General features: G+C 67.9%; 2 protein-coding genes, 1 long non-coding RNA gene and 2 other non-coding genes across 14 annotated transcripts in view; 1 reads left to right on the top strand and 4 right to left on the bottom strand.

The window, feature by feature from the left end:
- Positions 1-536: 536 nt before the first annotated feature.
- On the bottom strand, positions 537-12,813 carry TBRG4 (transforming growth factor beta regulator 4). Of its 10 annotated transcripts, XR_009276837.1 has the most exons (13): positions 12,674-12,813; positions 11,440-11,800; positions 9,204-9,518; positions 7,956-8,127; positions 6,610-6,767; positions 5,444-5,554; positions 5,025-5,169; positions 3,253-3,504; positions 2,573-2,684; positions 2,130-2,290; positions 1,891-2,031; positions 861-1,057; positions 537-816 (listed from the first exon to the last, which is right to left on the bottom strand). XR_009276837.1 is itself a non-coding variant. In XM_058831489.1 (12 exons), exons 2-12 carry the CDS (start codon positions 11,770-11,772, stop codon positions 932-934), a joined length of 2,124 nt encoding a protein of 707 aa, XP_058687472.1. In that variant the 5' UTR covers positions 11,773-11,800; positions 12,674-12,813; the 3' UTR covers positions 537-931. The 10 variants fall into 10 exon arrangements, 8 of the variants coding, with proteins under 8 accessions (XP_058687472.1, XP_058687475.1, XP_058687473.1 ...); XR_009276836.1 differs by having other exon boundaries at positions 1,891-2,290; XM_058831489.1 differs by adding an exon at positions 10,224-10,232 and having other exon boundaries at positions 537-1,057; positions 1,891-2,290; positions 9,204-9,509.
- Positions 2,905-3,036, bottom strand: LOC131576794 (small nucleolar RNA SNORA5). The gene has a single exon (XR_009277072.1). It is a non-coding gene; the product is annotated as a small nucleolar RNA SNORA5 (small nucleolar RNA).
- LOC131576793 (small nucleolar RNA SNORA5) lies at positions 4,062-4,194 on the bottom strand. Its single transcript, XR_009277071.1, has one exon. It is a non-coding gene; the product is annotated as a small nucleolar RNA SNORA5 (small nucleolar RNA).
- LOC131575705 (uncharacterized) lies at positions 6,702-7,214 on the top strand. The gene is made up of 3 exons (XR_009276839.1): positions 6,702-6,816; positions 6,867-6,995; positions 7,112-7,214. It is a non-coding gene; the product is annotated as an uncharacterized LOC131575705 (long non-coding RNA).
- Positions 12,814-13,195: 382 nt separating the features above from the next.
- The window catches only part of LOC131576743 (SCO-spondin-like), a 32,763-nt gene continuing 24,001 nt past the window's right edge, over positions 13,196-21,957 (bottom strand). Inside the window, exons 52-67 of the mRNA XM_058833734.1 lie at positions 21,457-21,654; positions 20,939-21,106; positions 20,258-20,389; positions 19,292-19,580; positions 18,758-18,913; positions 18,632-18,681; positions 18,353-18,517; positions 18,156-18,269; positions 17,644-17,785; positions 16,983-17,347; positions 14,969-15,336; positions 14,790-14,885; positions 14,663-14,723; positions 14,445-14,575; positions 14,202-14,352; positions 13,196-13,302 (exon numbers count right to left, since the gene is read on the bottom strand). Coding sequence (XP_058689717.1) covers positions 13,280-13,302; positions 14,202-14,352; positions 14,445-14,575; positions 14,663-14,723; positions 14,790-14,885; positions 14,969-15,336; positions 16,983-17,347; positions 17,644-17,785; positions 18,156-18,269; positions 18,353-18,517; positions 18,632-18,681; positions 18,758-18,913; positions 19,292-19,580; positions 20,258-20,389; positions 20,939-21,106; positions 21,457-21,654 — 2,609 coding nt within the window. The 3' untranslated portion in view covers positions 13,196-13,279. The remainder of the gene's footprint in view (positions 13,303-14,201; positions 14,353-14,444; positions 14,576-14,662; positions 14,724-14,789; positions 14,886-14,968; positions 15,337-16,982; positions 17,348-17,643; positions 17,786-18,155; positions 18,270-18,352; positions 18,518-18,631; positions 18,682-18,757; positions 18,914-19,291; positions 19,581-20,257; positions 20,390-20,938; positions 21,107-21,456; positions 21,655-21,957) is intronic.

The following is a 21,957-nucleotide window of genomic DNA, read 5'->3' as shown; positions in this document are numbered from 1 at the left end:
ATTCCCAATGTCACCCAGCCCTGATGTCACCCATTCTTTATGTCACCCATTCCTAATGTCACCTGGCCCCAATGTCACCCATCCTTGATGTCACCCATTCCCAATATCACCCAGTGCCGATGTCACCCAGCCCCGATGTCACCAAACCCCAATGCCAACCGCCACTGATGCCACTTGGCTGCCATGTCTCCTGGCACCAGTGTCACTGAGCCACCCACTCCCAACGGCACCTGGCCATGATGCCCCTATGTCACCTGGATGTCACCTGGTGCCGATGACACCAGGCACTGATGTCCCCCATTCCCAATGTCCCCCATTCCCGATGTCACCCAGCCCTGATGTCACCCAGCTCCAAATGCACCTGGCACTGATGGCAACTGTCCCCAATGTCACGTGTCTCCAATGCCAGCCATCCCCATTGTCCCCAAAGTCCCCTGTGGCACCCATCCCCAATGTCATGTCCCAAAGGACATCTGTCCCCAGTGTCACCCATCCCCGATGCCACCTGTCCCCAGTGCCACCAGGCCCAGCCACTGTCCCTGTACAGCTTTGGGTTTATTTGAGCCGTTTGTGCCACGGAGCAGCAAGGCTGGAGCCACGTGGGGACATCGGGGACCTCACTGCGGTGACAGGGCCACCCGGGCACGGTGACCCCGTGATGTGACCACCTCGCTGCGGTGACGTGGCCACCTGGGCACGGTGACCTGGTGATGTGACCACCTCGCCACGGTGACATGGCCACCCAGGCACGGTGACATGGCCACCCAGGCACGGTGACAGGGTGATGTGACCACCTCACTGTGGTGACACGGCCACCTGAGCATGGTGACATGGCCACCCAGGCACAGTGACAGGGCCACCCGGGCACGGTGACCCGTTCACATTGGCACAGGGACGTGGCACCTGCCTGAGGCGAGGCCACGCGGGCGGCTCAGGCGGCCGTGTCGGTGGCCGTGTCACCTGCAGTGTCACTGGCCAGGGCCTTGGCCACCTTGTCCTTGAGGTAGGCCACGCGCTGCCGCTCCAGCTTCAGCTCCAGGAACTCGTAGTGGGGCACCTGCAGGGACACGGGGACGTGGCAGCACCCCGGGGTCCCAGCTGTGTCCCCTCCTGTCCCCACGGCACCAGTCCGGGGTCCCAGTGCCCGGCCGGGCGTGCCGGTGACACCGCCAGGGGCTGGCAGTGACACCAGGGGCTGGCGGTGACACCAGGGGCTGGCAGTGACACCAGGGGCTGGTGGTGACACCAGGGGCTGGCGGTGACACCAGGGGCTGGTGGTGACCAGGGGGTGACACGTGGCTGTCACACTCCCCCCGGGCTATAATTACCCGCAGGGGTTAATCCTGGCTGACCCCACGGGATCAGCTCGTCTGTGTCACCTCCCTGTCACCCCTGTCCCCCCCCTGTCCCCCCCTGGCACCTGGCAGGTGGCCCCGGGGGGATCACGGTGGCAAATCCCTGCTGAGCCCCGGGGTGGGGGGAGCTGGCAGCCCCCAGGAGGTGCCGGAGCCTCCATCCCACGGGAGCCAGGGGAGCCCAGGGGAGCCCAGGTGTGCCCAGGTGTGCCCAGGGGACAATGGCACCCAGCTGCTGTCCCCACAGGCACAGGGCCATCCCCTGGGCTGGGCACAGGTGAGGCCACACCTGAGTCCCGGGGACACCTCACAGGATGGGGCTGGGCTCTGATCCCGAGAGGTTCAGGTGGCACTTTGGGAACATTGGGGGAATATGTTTGGGAACATTTTTGGGAACATTTGGGGAATATTTCTCCAGGAAAGGGCTGGGAGGGTTCAAGTGCCACCTGGGGCCAGGGTGAGTGGTGGCCCTGGGGACAGCCAGGGGGGTCTCAGGGGTCCCCAGGAGGTTTCCCAGCCCCAGCCCCACGCTCACCTCGGCCAGCAGGAATCCGGCCGCTCGCAGGTGCCTGCGGGCCATGGAGCCCCGGCCCAGCAGCTCCCGGCCCCGAGAGCTGAACTGCGGCAGCTCCCAGCGCAGCACGGCCACCCTGGGGACAGGGACAGGGACAGGGCACTGGGCACAGCCACCCTGGGGACAGGGACAGGGCACGGCCACCCTGGGGACAGGGCACTGGGCACGGCCCCCCTGGGGACAGGGACAGGGACAGGGCATGGCCACCCTGGGGACAGGGACAGGGCACAGCCACCCTGGGGACAGGGACAGGGACAGGGCACTGGGCACGGCCACCCTGGGGACAGGGACAGGGCACGGCCCCCCTGGGGACAGGGACAGGGCACGGCCACCCTGGGGACAGGGACAGGGCACGGCCACCCTGGGGACAGGGACAGGGCACTGGGCACGGCCCCCCTGGGGACAGGGCATGGCCACCCTGGGGACAGGGACAGGGCACTGGGCACCCCGAGCTCCTCCCATTGCCTCCTGTCCCCTCCTCTTCCTCTCCCTGGCCCTCTCCTCCTCCTCTCCCACAGTGACCTTTTCTATCCCCCCTCCTCATCCCCCCTCGTCCCCCCGATTCCCCTCCTGTCCCCCCAGCCCCACCTCAGGGTCCCCTCCTGTCCCCAGCCCTCCCCCCGGGGTCCCCTCCTGTCCCCACCTCCTGGCCCCTGGTGGCAGTGGCTTTGTCCCCTCGCTGTGGGGCAGATGTGGGGCACTGAAGTCCCTCGGGGGCAGCGCTCTGTGCTCGCTGTCCAGCAGCACCTCGGCGTCTGCGGGGACAGAGGGGACCGAGGGCTCAGAGCCACCCGGGGGCTCCCGGGGACACGAGGGACACGTGTCCGTGTGTCCCTGGGGCCCAGAGCCACCCAGGGCCCCCCTGGGGACACGTGTCCGTGTGTCCCTGGGGCCCAGAGCCACCCAGGGCCCCCCTGGGGACACGTGTCCGTGTGTCCCTGGGGCCCAGAGCCACCCAGGGCCCCCCCTGGGGACACGTGTCCGTGGGGATCTGGCCCCCGGGTCCCACGGGAGGGGACACGGGACACGCCGAGCACGGGGTCACTGTGGCAGCCGGTGGCCGGTCCCCGACACTGAGGGACAGGGACCGAATTTGACTGGGCTGCAAGGGGGTGGCAGGGGGTGACAGGGTGGGTGACAGGGTGGGTGACAGGGTGGGTGACAGGGTGGATGACAGGGAAAGGTGACAGGGTGGGTGACAGGGCTGAGGGGTGACACAGGAAGGTAACGGGGTGGGGGTGCCAGGGCCACCCAGGGTGATGCCAGGGCCAGGGGTAACACTGCAGGTGCCAGGGCCGGGGTGGCACTGCAGGTGACACTCACCGATGTCCCAGCCGTACACCGTGCTCACATCGTACCGGACGAGGTCGTGGCCCCCCAGCGCCCCCGGCAGCGCCTCCCGCAGCCCCCTCTGCAGGGGGGTGGCCTTGTCCCTGTCCCTGTCCCTGTCCCCGTGTCCCCCCAGCGCCTCGGGGGGCAGGAAGGGCCCCTGGTAGCCGGGGGTCTCCAGCCTGGCCGTGGCGTTGATGTGCAGCAGCTTCAGCCGGGAGCTCTGTGCCCGCGGGGAGCTGTCACCTGCAGGATGGGCGGGGCCACACTCAGGGGACACCCAGGGGACACCCAGGGACACCCAGGGGACACCCAGGGGACACCCAGGGGACATTCAGGGACACCCAGGGGACACCCAGGGGACACCCAGGGGACATCCAGGGACACCCAGGGGACACCCAGGGGACACCCAGGGGAACACCCAGGGACACCCAGGGACACCCAGGGGACACCCAGGGGAACACCCAGGGACACCCAGGGGACACCCACGGGACACCCAGGGACACCCAGGGGACACCCACGGGACACCCAGGGACACCCAGGGGACACCCACGGGACATCCAGGGACACCCAGGGGACACCCACGGGACACCCAGGGACACCCAGGGGAACACCCAGGGACACCCAGGTGACACCCAGGAGGGATTTGGGGAATGTTCCCCCTGGAAAGGGCTGTCCAGCCCCGCTGGGTGTGACAGGGATGTGACAGGGATGTGACAGGGATGTGACACCCGGCTCATGCCCTGTCCCCAGGTGAGCTCCCACACCTGAGACCCCCCAGCCCCAGCAGGAATTCCCGGATCCCGTGTCTCCAGTGGGATTGACCCCCCGGGCCCCACGGCAGGGGACACGGGGCTCGTGGCACGGAGGTCACTGTGGCAGCCGCTGGCCGGTCCCCGCCATGGAGGGGCAGGGACCGAATTTGACTGGGCTGCACCTGCCAGCAGCACCTGGGACAGGTAACCCCACCCCACCTCCCCTGGGCTGCACTCCTGCCCAATCCCTGAATCCCTGAAACCCCAAAACCCTGAAACCCTGAATTCCTGAATCCCCAAATCCCTGAATTCCTGAATCCCTGAAACCCTGCAATCCTGAATCCCAGCCCTGAGGCCACAGCTCCTGCCCAGTCCTGGAATCCCTGAATCCCCAAATCCCTGAAACCCTGAATTCCTGAATCCCCAAATTCCTGAATTCCTGAAACCCTTAATCCCCAAATTCCTGAATTCCCAAATCCCTGAATTCCTGAATCCCCAAATCCCTGAATTCCTGAATTCCCAAATCCCCAAATCCCAGCCTCGGGGCCGCACTCCTGCCCAATCCCTGAATCCCTAAATCCCTGAAACCCTGAATTCCCGAAACCCTGAATTCCTGAATCCCTGAATTCATGAAACCCTTAATCCCTGAAACCCTGAATCCCTGAATTCCCAAATTCCTGAAACCCTGAATTCCTGATTCCCCAAATCCCTGAATCCCTGAATTCCCAAATCCCTGAAACCCTGAATTCCTAAAACCCCAAATTCCCAAATCCCTGAATCCCCAAATCCCTGAATCCCAGTCCCGGGGCCACACTCCTGCCCAATCCCTGAATTCCTGAATCCCTGAATCCCCGAGTTCCTGAATCCCCAAATCCCAGTCCCGGGGCCGCGCTCCTGCCCAATCCCTGAATCCCTGAATCCCCAGATCCCCAAATCCCAGTCCCGGGGCCGCGCCCCTGCCCAGTCCCGGCTCCCGGTGCGGGCTGGGCGGTTCCCGCAGTGCGGGCTCACCCTGGAGGCGGCTGTGGAAGTCGGGGGCCAGCACCTGGCGCAGGTGAGTGGCCCGAGGCTGCTGCAGGACACACAGGGACCACACCACGTCCGTCAGCAGGTGCACGTCCAGCTCCTGCTCCCGCCCCTGCAGCCGCTCCCGGACCTGCGCGGGGACAGCGGGGCTGGAGCGGCCACCGAGCGTCCCCCGAGGGTCCCAGGGACCCCCCTGCCCCTGGGAATGTGCCCAGGGGACAGGTGACACCTGCAGGAGGCTCCGGGGCCTCTCCCGGGGCTGAGAGCAGGAGCTGGGAGGGGTTTGGGACACGGGAAATGGGGGATTCGGGGGCATTTGGGGATGGAATCTGCAGCTGTGAGGGGTCTCTGAGGCCCCTCCCCACCCGGAGCACTCGGGAATTCCGCAATTCCAGGGACCTCACCATGGAGAAGAACTCCTGGCTGGAGCTGGGCTGGAAGTCGAGGCGGGCGAAGGACACGAGGATCCCGCAGAGCTGGGTGAGGGACAGGTCCTGCGTGTTCTCCAGGCAGTACTGCGGGAAAAACGGGAATGTGGGGCTGGCCGGAGCAGGGACGGCAGCCAGAGCATGGAAACATCAGCCAGAGGCACCTCCCGGGGGGAAATGGGACAGGGAACCCTGGGGACCCACCCAGGTACCAGGGGAAGCTCTGGGATAACCCAGAGTGGAGGGAAAGAGCAGGGGAGGGACTGGGATGGAACTGGGACAGAACTGGGACAGAACTGGGACAGAACCAGGATAGAACCGGGACAGAACCGGGACAGAACTGGGACAGAACCGGGACAGAACCAGGACAGAACTGGGACAGAACTGGGACAGAACTGGGACAGGACTGGGACAGAAACGGGACAGAACCGGGACAGGACTGGGACAGAACTGGGACAGAACCGGGACAGGACTGGGACAGAACCGGGACAGAACCAGGATAGAACCGGGACAGAACCGGGACAGGACCGGGACAGGACTGGGACAGAACTGGGACAGAACCGGGACAGGACTGGGACAGAACCGGGACAGAACCGGGACAGAACCGGGACAGAACCAGGACAGAACCGGGACAGAACCAGCCCTGGTGGCTGAGGGTCGGCATCGAGCCCAATCCAGCGGAAATGATCCCAAATTCCCACTGGGAATCGGTGCCAGAGCTTGGGCAGGGGAGGGGCCCCAGTGCCACCTGCCCCAGGTGACACCAGCTGGGTGTGACAGGGACCCGTCCTGCCCTGCCCTGCCCTGCTGGGAACGGTGACAACTCCCCCTGCACAGGTGAGCGAACCCTGCCTCCCCCAGGACCAGGTGAGGTTCCCCCATGCCCAGGTGAGGTTTCCCATGCCCAGGTGAGGTTCCCCCATGCCCAGGTGAGGTTCCCCCATGCCCAGGTGAGGTTTCCCATGCCCAGGTGAGATTCCCCCATGCCCAGGTGAGGTTTCCCATGCCCAGGTGAGGTTTCCCATGCCCAGGTGAGGCTCCCCCATGCCCAGGTGAGGTTCCCCATGCCCAGGTGAGGTTCCCCATGCCCAGGTGAGGTTCCCCCATGCCCAGGTGAGGTTCCCCTTGTCCCCAGGGCTCACCTGGGCGATGGCCTCGGCGAGGGGCCGGCTGAGCCAGCGCAGGCTGGCGAAGGAGCGGGCACAGCGCGACACCTGCGCGGGGCTGAGGCTGCCCAGGTGAGGCTGCAGCTCCTGTGCCAGGCGGTGCAGCACCTGCGGCTGCTGGAAGCTCAGTTTACCTGCGCCAAGGGGGGCGGCTCAGAGCTGTGCCGTGTCCCCAGCACAGGTGTGCATGTCCCCTGTCCCCAGCACAGGTGTGCCATGTCCCCTGTCCCCAGCACAGGTGTGCCATGTCCCCAGCACAGGTGTGCCGTGTCCCCAGCACAGGTGACAGCTGTGCCATGTCCCCAGCACAGGTGTGCCATGTCCCCTGTCCCCAGCACCGCTGTGCCGTGTCCCCAGCACAGGTGACAGCTGTGCCGTGTCCCCAGTGCAGGTGACAGCTGTGCTGTGTCCTCAGCACAGGTGACAGCTGTGCCGTGTCCCCAGCACAGGTGACAGCTGTGCCGTGTCCCCAGCGCAGGTGACAGCTGGGGACGGTCACCTGGGCAGGGAAAGGCTCCAGGGACACCTCAGAGCCCTCCCAGTGGCCAAAGGGGCTCCAGGTGAGCCGGGGAGGGACTGGGGACACCCAGAGCCGTGGAATGTTCTGGGTTTGGGTTTTGGATTTGGGACACCTGCAATGGCCTCCTCCATCACCTGGGGCACAGGTGAGCTGCAGAACCCCCCTGCTCCCACCCCAGGACTGGGGGAACTGGGATAACTGGGGGAACTGGGATAACTGGGGTAACTGGGGGAACTGAGATAACGGGGAGAACTGAGATAACTGGGATTACTGGGGTAACTAGGAGAGCTAGGGTAACTGGGATAACGGGGGAACTGGGAGAAGTGGGATAACTGGGGGGATAACTGGGGGGATAACTGGGGGGATAACTGGGATAACTGGGGTTATTGGGGGAACTGGGATAACTGGGAGAACTGGGATAACTGGGGGAACTGGGATAACTGGGGAGAGCTGCTCGGGCTCACCTGGATTCCCTCACCCCACCTGGCTGGAAGAGGAGAGCTTTGGGACCCCAAAGCTCACCTGGCCCCCTGCTGCCTGCCCAGGTGGCCCTCAGGAGCCCCTGGCCAGTCCCCAGCCCCACAGGTGGCCCTCAGGACCCCGTGGCCAGTCCCCAGCCCCACAGGTGGCCCTCAGGAGCCCCTGGCCAGTCCCCAGCCCCACAGGTGGCCCTCAGGACCCCGTGGCCAGCCCCCAGCCCCACAGGTGGCTCCCAGGACCCCATGGCCAGTCCCCAGCCCCACAGGTGGCCCTCAGGAGCCCCTGGCCAGTCCCCAGCCCCACAGGTGGCCCTGGCACTCACTGAAGGCGAAGAGCAGGTCGGTGAGCACGGGCAGGGGCAGCTGGGCGGGTTTCTGCAGCAGGTGGTACGACACCGCCCGCAGCAGCGGCACGCTGCGACGCTGCTGCAGCGCCAGCGCCAGCGCCACGCGGCACAGCTCCTCCGCATCAAACTGCTCCGCCAGCTCCAGCGCCTGGGGACACGGGAGACAGGTGGGGCAGGTGAGACAGGTGACAGGGACAGGTACAGAACTGCTCTGCCAGCTCCAGCGCCTGGGGACAGGGGACAGGGGACACACAGGTGAGACTGGCGAGACTGGGATAGGGACACGTGAGACTGGTGAGACTGGGATAGGGACAGGTGAGACAGGGACAGGGGAGAGACAAGTGAGACAGGTGAGACAAGGACAGGGACAGGGCAGAGACAGGTGAGACAAGTGAGACAGGGACAGGGACAGGAAAGAGACAGGTGAGACAGGTGAGACTGGTGAGACTGGGATAGGGGAGACAGGTGGGACTGGGACAGGGACAGGGGAGACACGGACAGAACAGCTCCACCAGCCCCAGGGCCTGTGACACAGGGGACAGGGGAGACAGGTGGGGCGGGTGAGACAGGGACAGGTGAGACAGGTAAGACAGGGACAGGGACAGCTGAGACAGGGGACAGGTGAGACAAGTGAGACAAGAACAGGTGGGACAGGGACAGGGACAGAACTGCTCTGCCAACTCCAGGGCCTGGGACAGGTGAGACAAGGACAGGCACAGGTGGGACAGGTGAGACAAAGACAGGTGAGACAGAGGACAGGTGAGACAGGGACAGGTAAAACAGGTCAGACAAGTGAGACAGAGCACAGGTGAGACAGGTGACAGAGACAGGTACAGAACTGCTCTGCCAGCTCCAGGGCCTGGGGACAGGGACAGGTGAGACAGGGGACAGGTGAAACAGACATGGGACGGGTGGCAGAGGACAGGCACAGGACAGCTAAGATGGGACAGGCGAGAGAGGGACAGGTGAGACAGGGACAGGTGAGACAGGAACAGGTGAGACAAGGACAGATGAGAGACAGAGAACAGGTGAGACAGGAACAGGTGAGACAAGGACAAGTGAGACAGGAACAGGTGAGACAAGGACAGATGAGACACAGGGGACAGGTGGCAGAGGGCAGACAGAGGACAGGTGGTGCAGGTGACCCCAGGTGGGAGTGCTGAGCCCAGGTGACCCCACCCAGCCCGGGCAGCCCCGGTGTCCCAGGCAGGTGTGAGGTCCCACCTTGTCCTCCAGGCGCTCCATCAGGGCGGGGGACAGGTGTCCCACCTTGGCCATGAGCGTCACCACGCTGCGGGCGCCGTCCAGCTCGGTCCAGCGCAGCTCCAGCTTGCGCAGCACCTCGGGCAGCAGGGGGCTGTCCCCGCCCTGCCCCGCCAGGTGCTCGGCCAGGTGTGCCAGCTGCCGCAGGGGCAGGCGCCGCAGCCGCCACAGCACCTCCTGCTCCACCGAGCGCACCTGCTGCCCGTCTGCAGCCAGCCCCAGCGCATGCAGGCTCCGCAGCAGCTGCACCAGCGCCGTGTTCCACACCTGCGAGATCTGCGGGGACACGTGGGGACAGCTGTGACACAGGTGTGACATGGGACAGGTGAGACACAGGTGTGACACAGGTGTGACACAGCCACCAACGCCGTGTTCCACACCTGAGAGATCTGCGGGGACACGTGGGGACAGGTGTGACACAGCCACCAGCGCCGTGTTCCACACCTGAGAGATCTGAATGGGACAGGTGTGACACAGGTGTGACATGGGACAGGTGAGACACAGGTGTGACACAGCCACCAGCGCCGTGTTCCACACCTGCGAGATCTGCAGGGACAGGTGTGACATGGGACAGGTGTGACACAGGACAGGTGTGACACAGCCACCAGCGCCGTGTTCCACACCTGAGAGATCTGAATGGGACAGGTGGGGACAGGTGTGACACAGGTGTGACACAGCCACCAGCGCCGTGTTCCACACCTGAGAGATCTGCAGGGACAGGTGTGACACAGGTGTGACACAGGTGTGACACAGGTGTGACACAGGTGTGACACAGGTGTGACACAGCCACCAGCGCCGTGTTCCACACCTGAGAGATCTGAATGGGACAGGTGTGACACAGGTGTGACATGGGACAGGTGTGACACAGCCACCAGCGCCGTGTTCCACACCTGAGAGATCTGCAGGGACACGTGGGGACAGGTGTGACACAGGTGTGACACAGGACAGGTGTGACAGAGCCACCAGTGGTGTGTTTCACACCTGAGAGATCTGTGATGGGACAGGTGTGACACAGGACACACTGCAGGGACCCAGCAGTGCCAGCCTGTCACACAGGTGTGACACAGGGGACAGAGCAGTGCCAGCCTGTCACACAGGTGTGACACAGGGGACAGAGCAGTGCCAGCCTGTCACACAGGTGTCACACAGGGGACACAGCAGTGCCAGCCTGTCACACAGGTGTGACACAGGGGACCCAGCAGTGCCAGCCTGTCACACAGGTGTCACACAGGGGACCCAGCAGTGCCAGCCTGTCACACAGGTGTCACACGGGGGACAGAGCAGCGCCAGCCTGTCACACAGGTGTGACACAGGGGACACAGCAGTGCCAGCCTGTCACACAGGTGTCACACAGGGGACCCAGCAGTGCCAGCCTGTCACACAGGTGTGACACAGGGGACCCAGCAGTGCCAGCCTGTCACACAGGTGTGACACAGGGGACCCAGCAGTGCCAGCCTGTCACACAGGTGTCACACGGGGGACAGAGCAGCGCCAGCCTGTCACACAGGTGTGACACAGGGGACACAGCAGTGCCAGCCTGTCACACAGGTGTGACAAAGGACACACCAGGGGACACAGCAGCACCAGCCTGTCACACAGGTGTCACACAGGACAGTGAGCAGAGCACAGCCGGTCTCTGCAGCCCTGTCCCGCGCTCCCTGTGGCACAGCAGGGCCCTGTGGTACCCAGGGTGTCACTGGCCCCACGGTTCCTGTCCCCTCCCCGGTGGCTCCTGTCCCCTCCTGTGCCGTTCCCGTCCCCTCCCCGGTGGCTGCTGTACCCTCCCCTGTTGTACCTGTACCCTCACCTGCCATTCCTGTCCCATCCCTGGTGGTTCCTGTCCCCTCCCTGCTGTTCCTGTCCCCTCCCTGGTGGCTGCTGTCCCCTCCCTGGTGGCTGCTGTCCCCTCACCTGCCATTCCTGTCCCATCCCCTGTGGTTCCCATCCCCTCCCTGGTGGCTCCTGTCCCCTCCTGTGCCGTTCCTGTCCCCTCACCTGTGGCTGCTGTACCCTCCCCAGTGGCTCCTGTCCCCTCACCTGTCATTCCTGTCCCCTCCCCGCCGTTCCCGTGCCATTCCCGGTGTCCCCGTCCCCTCCCCGCCGTTCCCGGTGTCCCCATCCCCTCCCCGCCGTTCCCGGTGTCCCCATCCCCTCCCCGCCGTTCCTGTCCCGTTCCCGTTGGTCCCCGTGCCCTGACCTGTGCATCCACAGCACGCAGCAGCTGCTGGAACCGCGGGTCCCCGCGGATGGTGGCAGTGTCCAGGCGCTGCCGGGAGCTGATCCGTGCCAGCCGGCCGATGGCCAGCGCCGCCAGGTTCCCACCGAGCGCGGGCCCGAGCCGCAGCAGCTCCTGGGGGCTGCCCGCGCCCCGGATCAGCTCCCGCAGCTCCCGCTCGGTAGCGGCCGGGCCCCGGATCAGCTCCCGGGGGCCCTCGGAGCGCGGCGCCGGTGCCGGTAGCGGGGCGGGCCCGGCCGGGGATCGCAGCGGCAGCAGCCGCCGGCAGCAGCGGCCGAACAGGTGAGCGGCCATGGGAGAGTCAGCGCCGCATCCCGGGACACTGCGGGGAACGGGCTGGGATGGACCCAACCGGGACGGGACCGGCATGGACCCAACCGGGACTGACCCAACCGGGACCCAACCGGGACCGACCCAACCGGGACCGACCCAACCGGGACCCAACCGGGACCGACCCAAACCGGCATGGACCCAACCGGGATGGGACCCAACCGGGATGGACCCAGGAGCACCAAGCCCAGAACTCCCCAGACCGAGCCCAGAACCAAGCCCCAAACTCCCCCGGATCGAGCCCCGAGCCCCCGGATCAAGCCCCAAACCGGGATAGACCCGGGAGCACCGAGCCCAGAACCCCCCGGACCGAACCCCAAACCCCCCTGGACCAAACCCCGAACTCCCCCGGACTGAGCCCCTGAACCCCCCCGGACCGAATCTCGAGTCCCCCGGGCCGAGCCCCGGCCCCGCTGTTCCCCCCCCTCCCCGGTACCGGAGCCCCCATCCCCGCCCCGCTCCAGCCCCGCGCTCCGGTTCCCCCCGGGCCCCGCTCACCCCCCGCGTCACAACAGCCCGGCCCCGGTTCCAAACCCGGTCCCGGCCCCGGTCCCAACCCTGCTCCAGGTCCCAGTCCCGATCACAAACCCGTTCCCGTTCCCTCTCCCATTCCCATTCCCGTTCCCTCTCCCGTTCCCGATCCCGGTCCCTCTCCCGTTCCCGTTCCCGGTTCCCTCTCCCGTTCCCGATCCCGTTCCCGTTCCCGGTTCCCAGTCCCGTTCCCGTTCCCGGTTCCCTCTCCCGTTCCCGATCCCGTTCCCGTTCTCGTTCCCGGTCCCTCTCCCGTTCCCGGTCCCTCTCCCGTTCCCGTTCCCGTTCCCGGTCCCATTCCCATTCCCGGTTCCCGTTCCCGATCCTCTCTGACCTCTCCCGCCCCGGCCCCACGCTCGGGCCTCCACCGAGGCGCGCGGTTATGACGTCACTGCTCTGCGCCTGCTGTGTAATGGCCGCTCGCTTGCGTCATCACGCGGCGGCGGCGGCGCCTCCGTGAAGTGGCGGGAACGGGGCCGCCATGATGGGCGGGGCCTCGGCGGGGTGTCACAGAGTGTCCCCAGAGTGTCCCCAGGGTGTCCCCAAAGTGTGCCCAGAGTGTCCCCAAAATGTCACAGAGTGTCCCCCGAGTGTCCCCAGGGTGTCCCCAAGGTGTCCCCGAGGTGTCCCCAGGTGTCCGGTCCCTCCCGTCTCTCTGTGTGGCGCCCTCGAGTGGTGCCGGGGGAAACTGCAGCCACCGCCCCCCGTACCCCCAGTACCCCCCCAGTATCCCCCCTGAGCCCCCCAGTTCATCCCAGTTTATCCCAGTATCCCCCAGTACCCCCAGTACCCCCCCCGAGCCCCCCGGTTCCCGCAGTGCCCCCCGGTGCAGCTCTCGGTTAATTATTGATTAATTATCGGTTATTGTTTATTGGGCTCGATCAGCGGCTCCCCGGTGCCGCCCCGGGCGGGGGGCGCGGGGCTGAGCCCGGGGGGCTCCTCAGCGCCGGGTGAAGTCCCCGCCTGCGGGACGGGAGGGTCGCGGTGTCACCCCGGGACCCCTCCCGCATCCCCGACACCGCACCCGGGACCCCCCCGCACCCCAACCCCACCCCGGGGCACCCAGCCCGCACCCCGCACCGCACCCCCGGCGGGACCCCCGCTCACCGGTTCCGCTCCCCCGCTCCCGTTCCCCGCTCCCGTTCCCGTTCCCCGCTCCCGCTCCCGTTCCCGTTCCCCGTTCATGTTCCCGTTCCCCGTTCATGTTCCCGCTCCCGTTCCCATTCCCCATTCCCATTCCCGGTTCCCATCCCCGGTTCCCGGCTCCCATTCCCGGTTCCCGTTCCCGGTCCCGTACCCCGGCAGGGCTCGCAGCGGCAGTGCGCGATGCGGTGCCCGTTCCCATCCCCCGTTCCCATTCCCCATTCCCATTCCCGGTTCCCGGTCCCGGTTCCGGTACCCCGGCAGGGCTCGCAGCGGCAGTGCGCGATGCAGTCCCCATTCCCATTCCCTATTCCCATTCCCGGTTCCCGTTCCCGGTCCCGTACCCCGGCAGGGCTCGCAGCGGCAGTGCGCGATGCGATCCCGGTTCCCATTCCCCATTCCCATTCCCGGTTCCCATTCCCGGTTCCCGGTTCCGGTACCCCGGCAGGGCTCGCAGCGGCAGTGCGCGATGCAGTCCCCGTTCCCATTCCCCATTCCCATTCCCGGTTCCCGTTCCCGGTTCCGGTACCCCGGCAGGGCTCGCAGCGGCAGTGCGCGATGCGGTCCCCGTTCCCATTCCCCATTCCCCATTCCCGGTTCCCGTTCCCGTTCCCGGTCCCGTACCCCGGCAGGGCTCGCAGCGGCAGTGCGCGATGCAGTCCCCGTTCCCATTCCCCATTCCCATCCCCGGTTCCCGGTTCCCGTTCCCGGTCCCGTACCCCGGCAGGGCTCGCAGCGGCAGTGCGCGATGCGGGGCAGCAGCGCGGGCCGGGGGCGGCCGCGGGGACACGGCAGCAGCAGAGCCCGCACGGGCCGGGCCGGGTCCAGCCGGTAACTGCAGCACTCGCACAGCGCCCGCACGAACGGCTCCTGCGGGGCACGGCGCTCACCGGGGGACACCGACACCCCCCGCGCCCCCAGCCCCCGCCGCAGCGGGGCTCCCACCCGCCCCCGGCCCGTACCTGCGCGCTGACGGCGGTGCGGGAGCGACACGTCCCCGCGCAGTAGGTGACACGGACGCCCCGCAGGACACACGCGCCCTTGGAGATGCTCCGGAGCGCCGTGAGGAGCCGGCACGGCCCGGGGGGCTCCTCTGAACGGCGGGGGGGGGGGTCCCGGGGTGAGCGGGGGGCGGTTCCGGGGCCGCCCCTCCCCGGGGTCCCCGGGAACGGGGTCTCACCTGGCCACTCGTCCCGGCACACGGGGCAGCAGCTCCCGGGCTCCCGCACCGGCTCCGTGCCCTGCGGGGACCCCCAGGCTCAGCCCCTGCCCGCGGGGACCCCCCGCGCCCCCCGGAGCCCCCTCACCTCCGGGCAGGTGAGCGCGGGGCAGGAGGTGGCGCAGGTGACGCGTCCCTCGGAGCAGCGACAGGTCCCGCACCGCTCCTGCCACTCGCTGCCGGCCTGGAGGGGCGCACGGACCCCAAACGCTGCTCAGGGACCCCCACTCACGGCACCGGGGACCCCCACCCCGCTCCCCTGCTCACCGCTCGCAGCTCCCCGCGGTAGCGGCACCCGCAGCCCCCCGCGCTCACGCACTGCCCGGAGCCGTTCCGGTACCGGCCCGGGGCGCAGGCACAGCGCGCCGGGGTCCGGGCGGTACCGAGAGCCGCGGGAGGGCCGAGGGTCCCGAGGGTCCCGGGGGTCCCGGGGGTCCCGGGGGTCGCGGGGGTGCTGGAGGTGTCCGGAGTCACGGGGGTCCCGGGGGTCGCGGGGGTCTCGGAGGATCCGGAGGGTCCGAGGGTCATGGGGGTCCCCCCGCAAGTCCCGGGGGGCTCCGCCAGGTCCTGGCAGCTGCGCTCACAGGCGGGGCCGGGGTCCAGCCACACCTCGCCTGGGGGGCAGCCTGGGGCCACTGGGAATGGCACGGGAACACACCGGGAATGGCACCGGGAACGGCACCGGGAATGGCACCGGCTCCACCCCTACCCCCGGCCCTCCAGCCATCAGCCTCCATCCCTCCCTCCTTTCCTCGCTCCCTCCCCCCGCTTCCATCTCCCATCCCTGCATCCCTCCGTCCCCTTCTCCCGCTCTCCCATCCCTCCATCCGTCCATCCATCCATCCATCCATCCATCCATCATCCATCCATCCATCCATCCATCATCCATCCATCCATCCATCATCCATCCATCATCCATCCATCATCCATCATCCATCCATCATCCATCCATCATCCATCATCCATCCATCATCCATCCATCATCCATCATCCATCATCCATCCATCCATCCATCCATCCATCATCCATCCATCATCCATCCATCCATCCATCCATCATCCATCCATCATCCATCCATCCATCCATCCATCCATCCATCCATCCATCCATCATCCATCCATCATCCATCCATCCATCCATCATCCATCCATCATCCATCCATCCATCCATCCATCATCCATCCATCATCCATCCATCCATCCATCCATCATCCATCATCCATCCATCCATCCATCATCCATCCATCATCCATCCATCATCCATCCATCATCCATCCATCATCCATCATCCATCCATCATCCATCCATCATCCATCATCCATCATCCATCCATCCATCATCCATCCATCCATCCATCCATCATCCATCCATCATCCATCCATCCATCCATCCATCATCCATCCATCCATCCATCCATCATCCATCATCCATCCATCATCATCCATCATCCATCCATCATCCATCATCCATCCATCATCATCCATCATCCATCCATCATCCATCCATCCATCCATCCATCCATCCATCATCCATCATCCATCCATCCATCATCCATCATCCATCCATCATCCATCCATCCATCATCCATCCATCCATCATCCATCCATCATCCATCCATCCATCCATCATCCATCCATCCATCCATCCATCATCCATCCATCATCCATCCATCCATCATCCATCCATCCATCCATCATCCATCCATCCATCCATCCATCCATCCATCCATCATCCATCATCCATCCATCCATCATCCATCATCCATCCATCATCCATCCATCATCCATCCATCATCCATCATCCATCATCCATCCATCATCCATCATCCATCCATCATCATCCATCATCCATCCATCATCCATCCATCCATCATCCATCATCCATCCATCATCCATCCATCATCCATCCATCCATCCATCATCCATCATCCATCCATCATCATCCATCATCCATCCATCATCCATCCATCCATCCATCCATCCATCCATCCATCCATCATCCATCATCCATCCATCCATCATCCATCATCCATCATCCATCCATCCATCATCCATCCATCCATCATCCATCCATCCATCCATCATCCATCCATCATCCATCCATCCATCCATCCACCCATCCCATCCATCCATCCCATCCCTCCCTCCCTCCCTTTCTCCCGTTCCCCGTGTCCAGTTCCCTGTCCCATTCCCCCTGTCCCGCTCCCCGTGTCCCGTGTCCCGTGTCCCGTTCCCCATGTCCCGTTCCTGGTGTCCGCTCCCCCGCGCTGTGCCGCCCCTCACCGGGACACTCCTGGCCGTTACACGCCGACGTCTCCTCCGCGGGGCTCCCCTCGCACCGCGGCCCCGCCCCGGGGCCCTCCCGGCACTGCCGGTGCCGCCTCCGGGTCCCTCCGCCGCAACTGCGGGAGCAGCGGGACCAGGGGGACCAGGGGGACACGGGGGGGGACACGGGGGGGGACACGGGGGGCTCGGGAGAGAGGGGGAACAGAGGGGGCTCGGAGGACAGAGGGGACAGAGGGGACACAGGGGACAGGGGGGACAGGGGGGACAGGGGGGACCAGGGGGACACGGGGACCGCGGGGGTCGCAGGCCCCGGGGAGGGACACGCCAGCACCGGGCAGGTCAAGGTTCCGTTCTCGCAGGTGCTGCAGTGGGGGTGACACGCGTGTCACCGTCACCGCACGCGGGGCTCTGCTGGGTGGCATCGCCACTGTCCCCGTCCCTCCCTGTCCCCGTCCCCATTGTCCCCGTGCCCGTCCCCATTGTCCCCATGCCCGTCCCCATTGTCCCCGTACCCGTCCCCATTGTCCCCGTGCCTGTCCCCCCGCCACCCCCGTGTGGCCATGCCCTGTCCCCTTGTCGCCCCCCGTGTCCCCCAGCGCCGCGTCTGTCCCGGTGTGACGGAGCCCCCCGGCCGTGTCCCCTGGGCGGTGTCACCCACCAGTTGTGACAGCCGATCTGTGTCACGGCCCCCGGGGACACCTCGCGGCTCCCGTTGTCCCCGCCGGGGGTCCCGCAGCGACAGCGGCTCAGGGGGACACAGAGACCGTCCTGGAGCAGCTGCCCGGGGGGACAGCGGCACCCTGGGGACACCGGGGGACACCCGTGGGTGTGGGGGACACGGGGGACACCCGTGGGTGTGGGGGACACCGGGGACACCCGTGGGTGTGGGGGACACCGGGGACACCCGTGGGTGTGGGGGGACACCCCGCGGGTGTTGGGGACACCGCGGACACCCAGCAGTTGTTGGGGACACCGAGGACACCCACCCCGCGGGTGTTGGGGGACACAGGGGACACCGGTGGGTGTTGGGGACACAGGGGACACCGGTGGGTGTTGGGGACACAGGGGACAGTGATGAGTGTTGGGGACACCGGGGACACCCAGCGGGTGTTGGGGACACCGGGGACACCCCGCGGCTGTTGGGGACACCCCGCAGGGACGGGCCAGTACCTGGCTCGCAGGGTCCCTGCAGACACAGCACCTGGCCCCAGGTGTCACCGCAGGTCCGGGGACAGCGCCCGGCGCAGGGACTGCGGGTCCGGCCCCCCCCGCCGCACCGGGGGTCTGGGGGGCACGGGGAGCCCTCAGCACCCCCGGGCGGGAGTCGCGGGGCTCGGGGGGGGTCCCGGGGGGGCGCTCGGGGTTACCGGGACACGCGCTGGAGCTGCAGCTCTCGCTCTGGGTCCGGACCCCTGTGCACGCCCGCCCGGGGGTCTCGGGGTTCAGGGGGTGCCGGTGGCGCAGGCGGGACCCCCCCGCGCAGGGGTCTCCGCAGGGTCCCCAGGACCCCCAGGGGCTCCAGTCACACGGCTCTGGGGGGGCACGGGGGGGGCACCAGGGTCACCGGGACCCTCAGGACCCCCCCTCACCTCCCCGAACTCTCCAGACCACCAGGACCCCCCAATCCCCCCCCGGCCCCCCCATACCGGCCGCACACGGGGTGTCCCAGCACTCGGGTCCCTCGGGGGTGCAGGTGCTGCGGGGGGACACGCTCGCCGTGGGTGGGGGGTCCTCGGACCGCCCCCCCCCGGCCCCCCTGGCCCCCCACTCACCACTGTCGGCACGGCCCGGGGCTCCAGCGCTCGCCCAGCCCCCGCTCGCCCCCCGCCCAGGGGCACACGGGGGGGCACGGGCTCGGCTCGCACCCCCGAACCTGCTCCTGGGGGGGCCCGCAGGCTCCCCCCGAGCCCTCGGGGGGGATGGGGGTCCTGGGGGGGGGGGTCACACGGGACAGCGGGGTGAGCGGCGGGGACCCCGCAGCCCCCCCGTGTCACCTCCCCCCCCGTGGGTTTCGTGTCCCCCCCAGTGCCAGGTGCGTCCCCAGATGTGACCTGTGCCCCCCCAGATGTGACCTGTGCCCTCCCAGATGTGACCTGTGCCCCCCAGATGTGACCTGTGTCCCCCAGATGTGACCTGTGTCCCCCAGATGTGACCTGTGCCCCCCCAGTGCCCCCCCAGCGGGTACCGTGTCCCCTCCCGAGCTCTGTGTCCCCCCCAGTTCGGTGTCCCTCCCCCCCGGGTGTCCCCAAGCTGCCGGGTCCCCCCCGAGTCCCCCCCCCGTGTCCCCCCGTGTGTCCCCCCCTCACCGGTAGCGCTCCTGCCGCCCCCCCCCGCAGGTGACACTGCAGGGTCCCCAGCGGCTCCAGCGGCTCCAGGCGCACGGGGGGGTCCCGGGGGGGGTCCCGGGGGGGGTCCCGGGGGTGGCGGTCGGGGGGGGACAGCCCCCCGGGACACAGCGCAGCCGCCCCCCCGCGCAGGTGCAGTTGTGGCAGCCCCGGGGGTGGGCGCTGCCCCCCGGCACCCAGAGCTGCCCCCCCGAGTCCAGACAGGCGCACAGGGCGGGGGGGACACAGCCCCCGTCCTGCTCCAGGGTCCCTGGGGGTGACAGGGGACATGGGGGACATGGAGGGGACATGGGGACATGGGGACATGGGGGGGACATGGGGACATGGGGACATGGGGGGGACATGGGGACACAGCCCCCGTCCTGCTCCAGGTCCCTGGGGGTGACAGGGGACATGGGGGGACATGGGGACATGGGGACACAGCCCCCGTCCTGCTCCAGGGTCCCTGGGGGTGACAGGGGACATGGGGACATGGGGACATGGAGGGGACATGGGGACACAGCCCCCGTCCTGCTTCAGGGTCCCTGGGGGTGACATGGGAACATGGGGGACATCGGGGGGACATGGGGGGGACATGGGGACATGGGGACACAGCCCCCGTCCTGCTCCAGGGCCGCTGGGGGGGACAAGGGACATGGGGACATGGGGGGACATGGGGACACAGCCCCCGTCCTGCTCCAGGGTCCCTTGGGGGTGACAGGGGTCAGGGGGACATGGGGACATGGGGACATGGGGGGGACAGGGGGAACAGGGGGGGACAAGGGGTGGACAGGGGACAGGGGCACAGGGGGGACACGGGGGACAGGGGACAGAGGGACGGTGGGGGTCAGGGGAACAGGAGGGGACAGGAGGGGACACAGGGTCCCGGCAGTCCCGGGGGTGTCCCCGCGCTGCCCCGGGGTGTCGCGGGCGGTGCCGGGGGCTCACCGGGGGGACAGCGGCAGCCGGGCTCGCAGGGGACCCCCCCCTGACAGGACACCCCCTCCTGCAGGTCCCGGCAGCTCCGCGGGCACCGCGACCCGCAGGGGGACAGGCTCTGCCCGGGGGGGCACCGCGGGCCTGGGGGGCACCGTCAGCACCCCCGCACCCCCGGGACCCCACCCAGCCCCCCCGGGCACCCCCGGGACCCCACCCAGCCCCCCCAGGCACCCCCAGCCTCCCGCAGCTCCCCCAGTGCCCCCCAGTGCCCCCCCCGGCTCCCCCAGTGCTCCCCCAGTGCCCCCCCCCCCAGCTCCCCCAGTTCCCCCCAGTGCCCCCCCCGGCTCCCCCAGTGCTCCCCCAGTTTCCCCAGTTCCCCCCAGTGCCCCCCCCGGCTCCCCCAGTGCTCCCCCAGTTTCCCCAGTTCCCCCCAGTGCCCCCCCCGGCTCCCCCAGTGCTCCCCCAGTTTCCCCAGTTCCCCCCAGTGCCCCCCCCGGCTCCTCCAGTGCTCCCCCAGTTTCCCCAGTTCCCCCCAGTGCCCCCCCCGGCTCCCCCAGTGCTCCCCCAGTTTCCCCAGTTCCCCCCAGTGCCCCCCCCGGCTCCCCCAGTGCTCCCCCAGTTTCCCCAGTTCCCCCCAGTGCCCCCCCCCGGCTCCCCCAGTTTCCCCAGTTTCCCCAGTGCCCCCCGTACCGCAGGGCCGGGGGTTGCAGACCCTCAGCTCGTGCCCCCCCCCGGGGCAGGGGCTGCCCCCGTTTTTGGGGGGGGGTCGGGAGCACGAGCGGCTGCGCACGGAGCGGCCCCCCCCGCACGTGACGTCACAGCGCGACCAGGGACCCCACGGGGACCACGCGCCGTTCACTGGGGGGGGACACGGGGTGACCCCCGGAACCCCTCGGGGTCGCTCTGAGACCCCCAGCGCCCCCCAGCCCCCCTGAGCCCCCCAACCCCCCCTGTTCCCCACAGCCCCCCCCGAGCCCCCAACCCCCCCTGTTCCCCACAGCCCCCCCAAAGCCCCCAACCCCCCTGTTCCCCGCGCCCCCCGCTCACCCCTCCCCACACCGTACCCCCAATCCCCTCTGAGCCCCCCAAAACTCCCCCGGGGCCCGGCTCCACCTCCCTCCCCACCCCCGGTGTCCCCCTGTGCCTCCCCGAACCCCCCGTGCCCCCCGGGATCGCCCCCCGGGATCGCCCCCCGGAGCCCCCCGCACCCCGACACGCCTCCACCCCGCACGGCCGCCGCTGCTCGTGGCCCCCCCGGATTTGGGGGCACCAGGGCTCCCCGGGGCCGGGGGGGGCGAAGGCCCGGAGCCGCCGCTGCTGCCCCCCCCCGCAGGGCCGCGAGCACGACCCCCAGGACCCCCAGGGGCTCCACCGGCACGGGCAGGGGGGCGTCAGGCAGGGGGGTGCTGCGGGGGAACCTCAGCGTTAGGGGCACCCCACAGCCCCCCGCAGTGGGGCAGGGACCCCCCAAATCCCCCCGCAGTGGGGCAGAAACCCCCAAATCCCCCCGCAGTGGGGCAGGGACCCCCCAAATCCCCCCGCAGTGGGGCAGAGACCCCCCAGATCCCCCCGCAGTGGGACAGGGACCCCCAGAGCCCCCCAAACCTCCGTGACTTCCCAGCGGGGCAGCTTGCAGGGACCCCAAAGCCCCCCCAGACCCCCCGGACCTCCCGACCCCCACTGCCCATCCCAGACCCCCCAGACCCCCA

This window comes from Poecile atricapillus, chromosome 2, assembly GCF_030490865.1.
Source record: "Poecile atricapillus isolate bPoeAtr1 chromosome 2, bPoeAtr1.hap1, whole genome shotgun sequence".
NCBI lineage: Eukaryota > Metazoa > Chordata > Aves > Passeriformes > Paridae > Poecile > Poecile atricapillus.
This window is presented reverse-complemented; position numbering and strand designations above follow the sequence as displayed.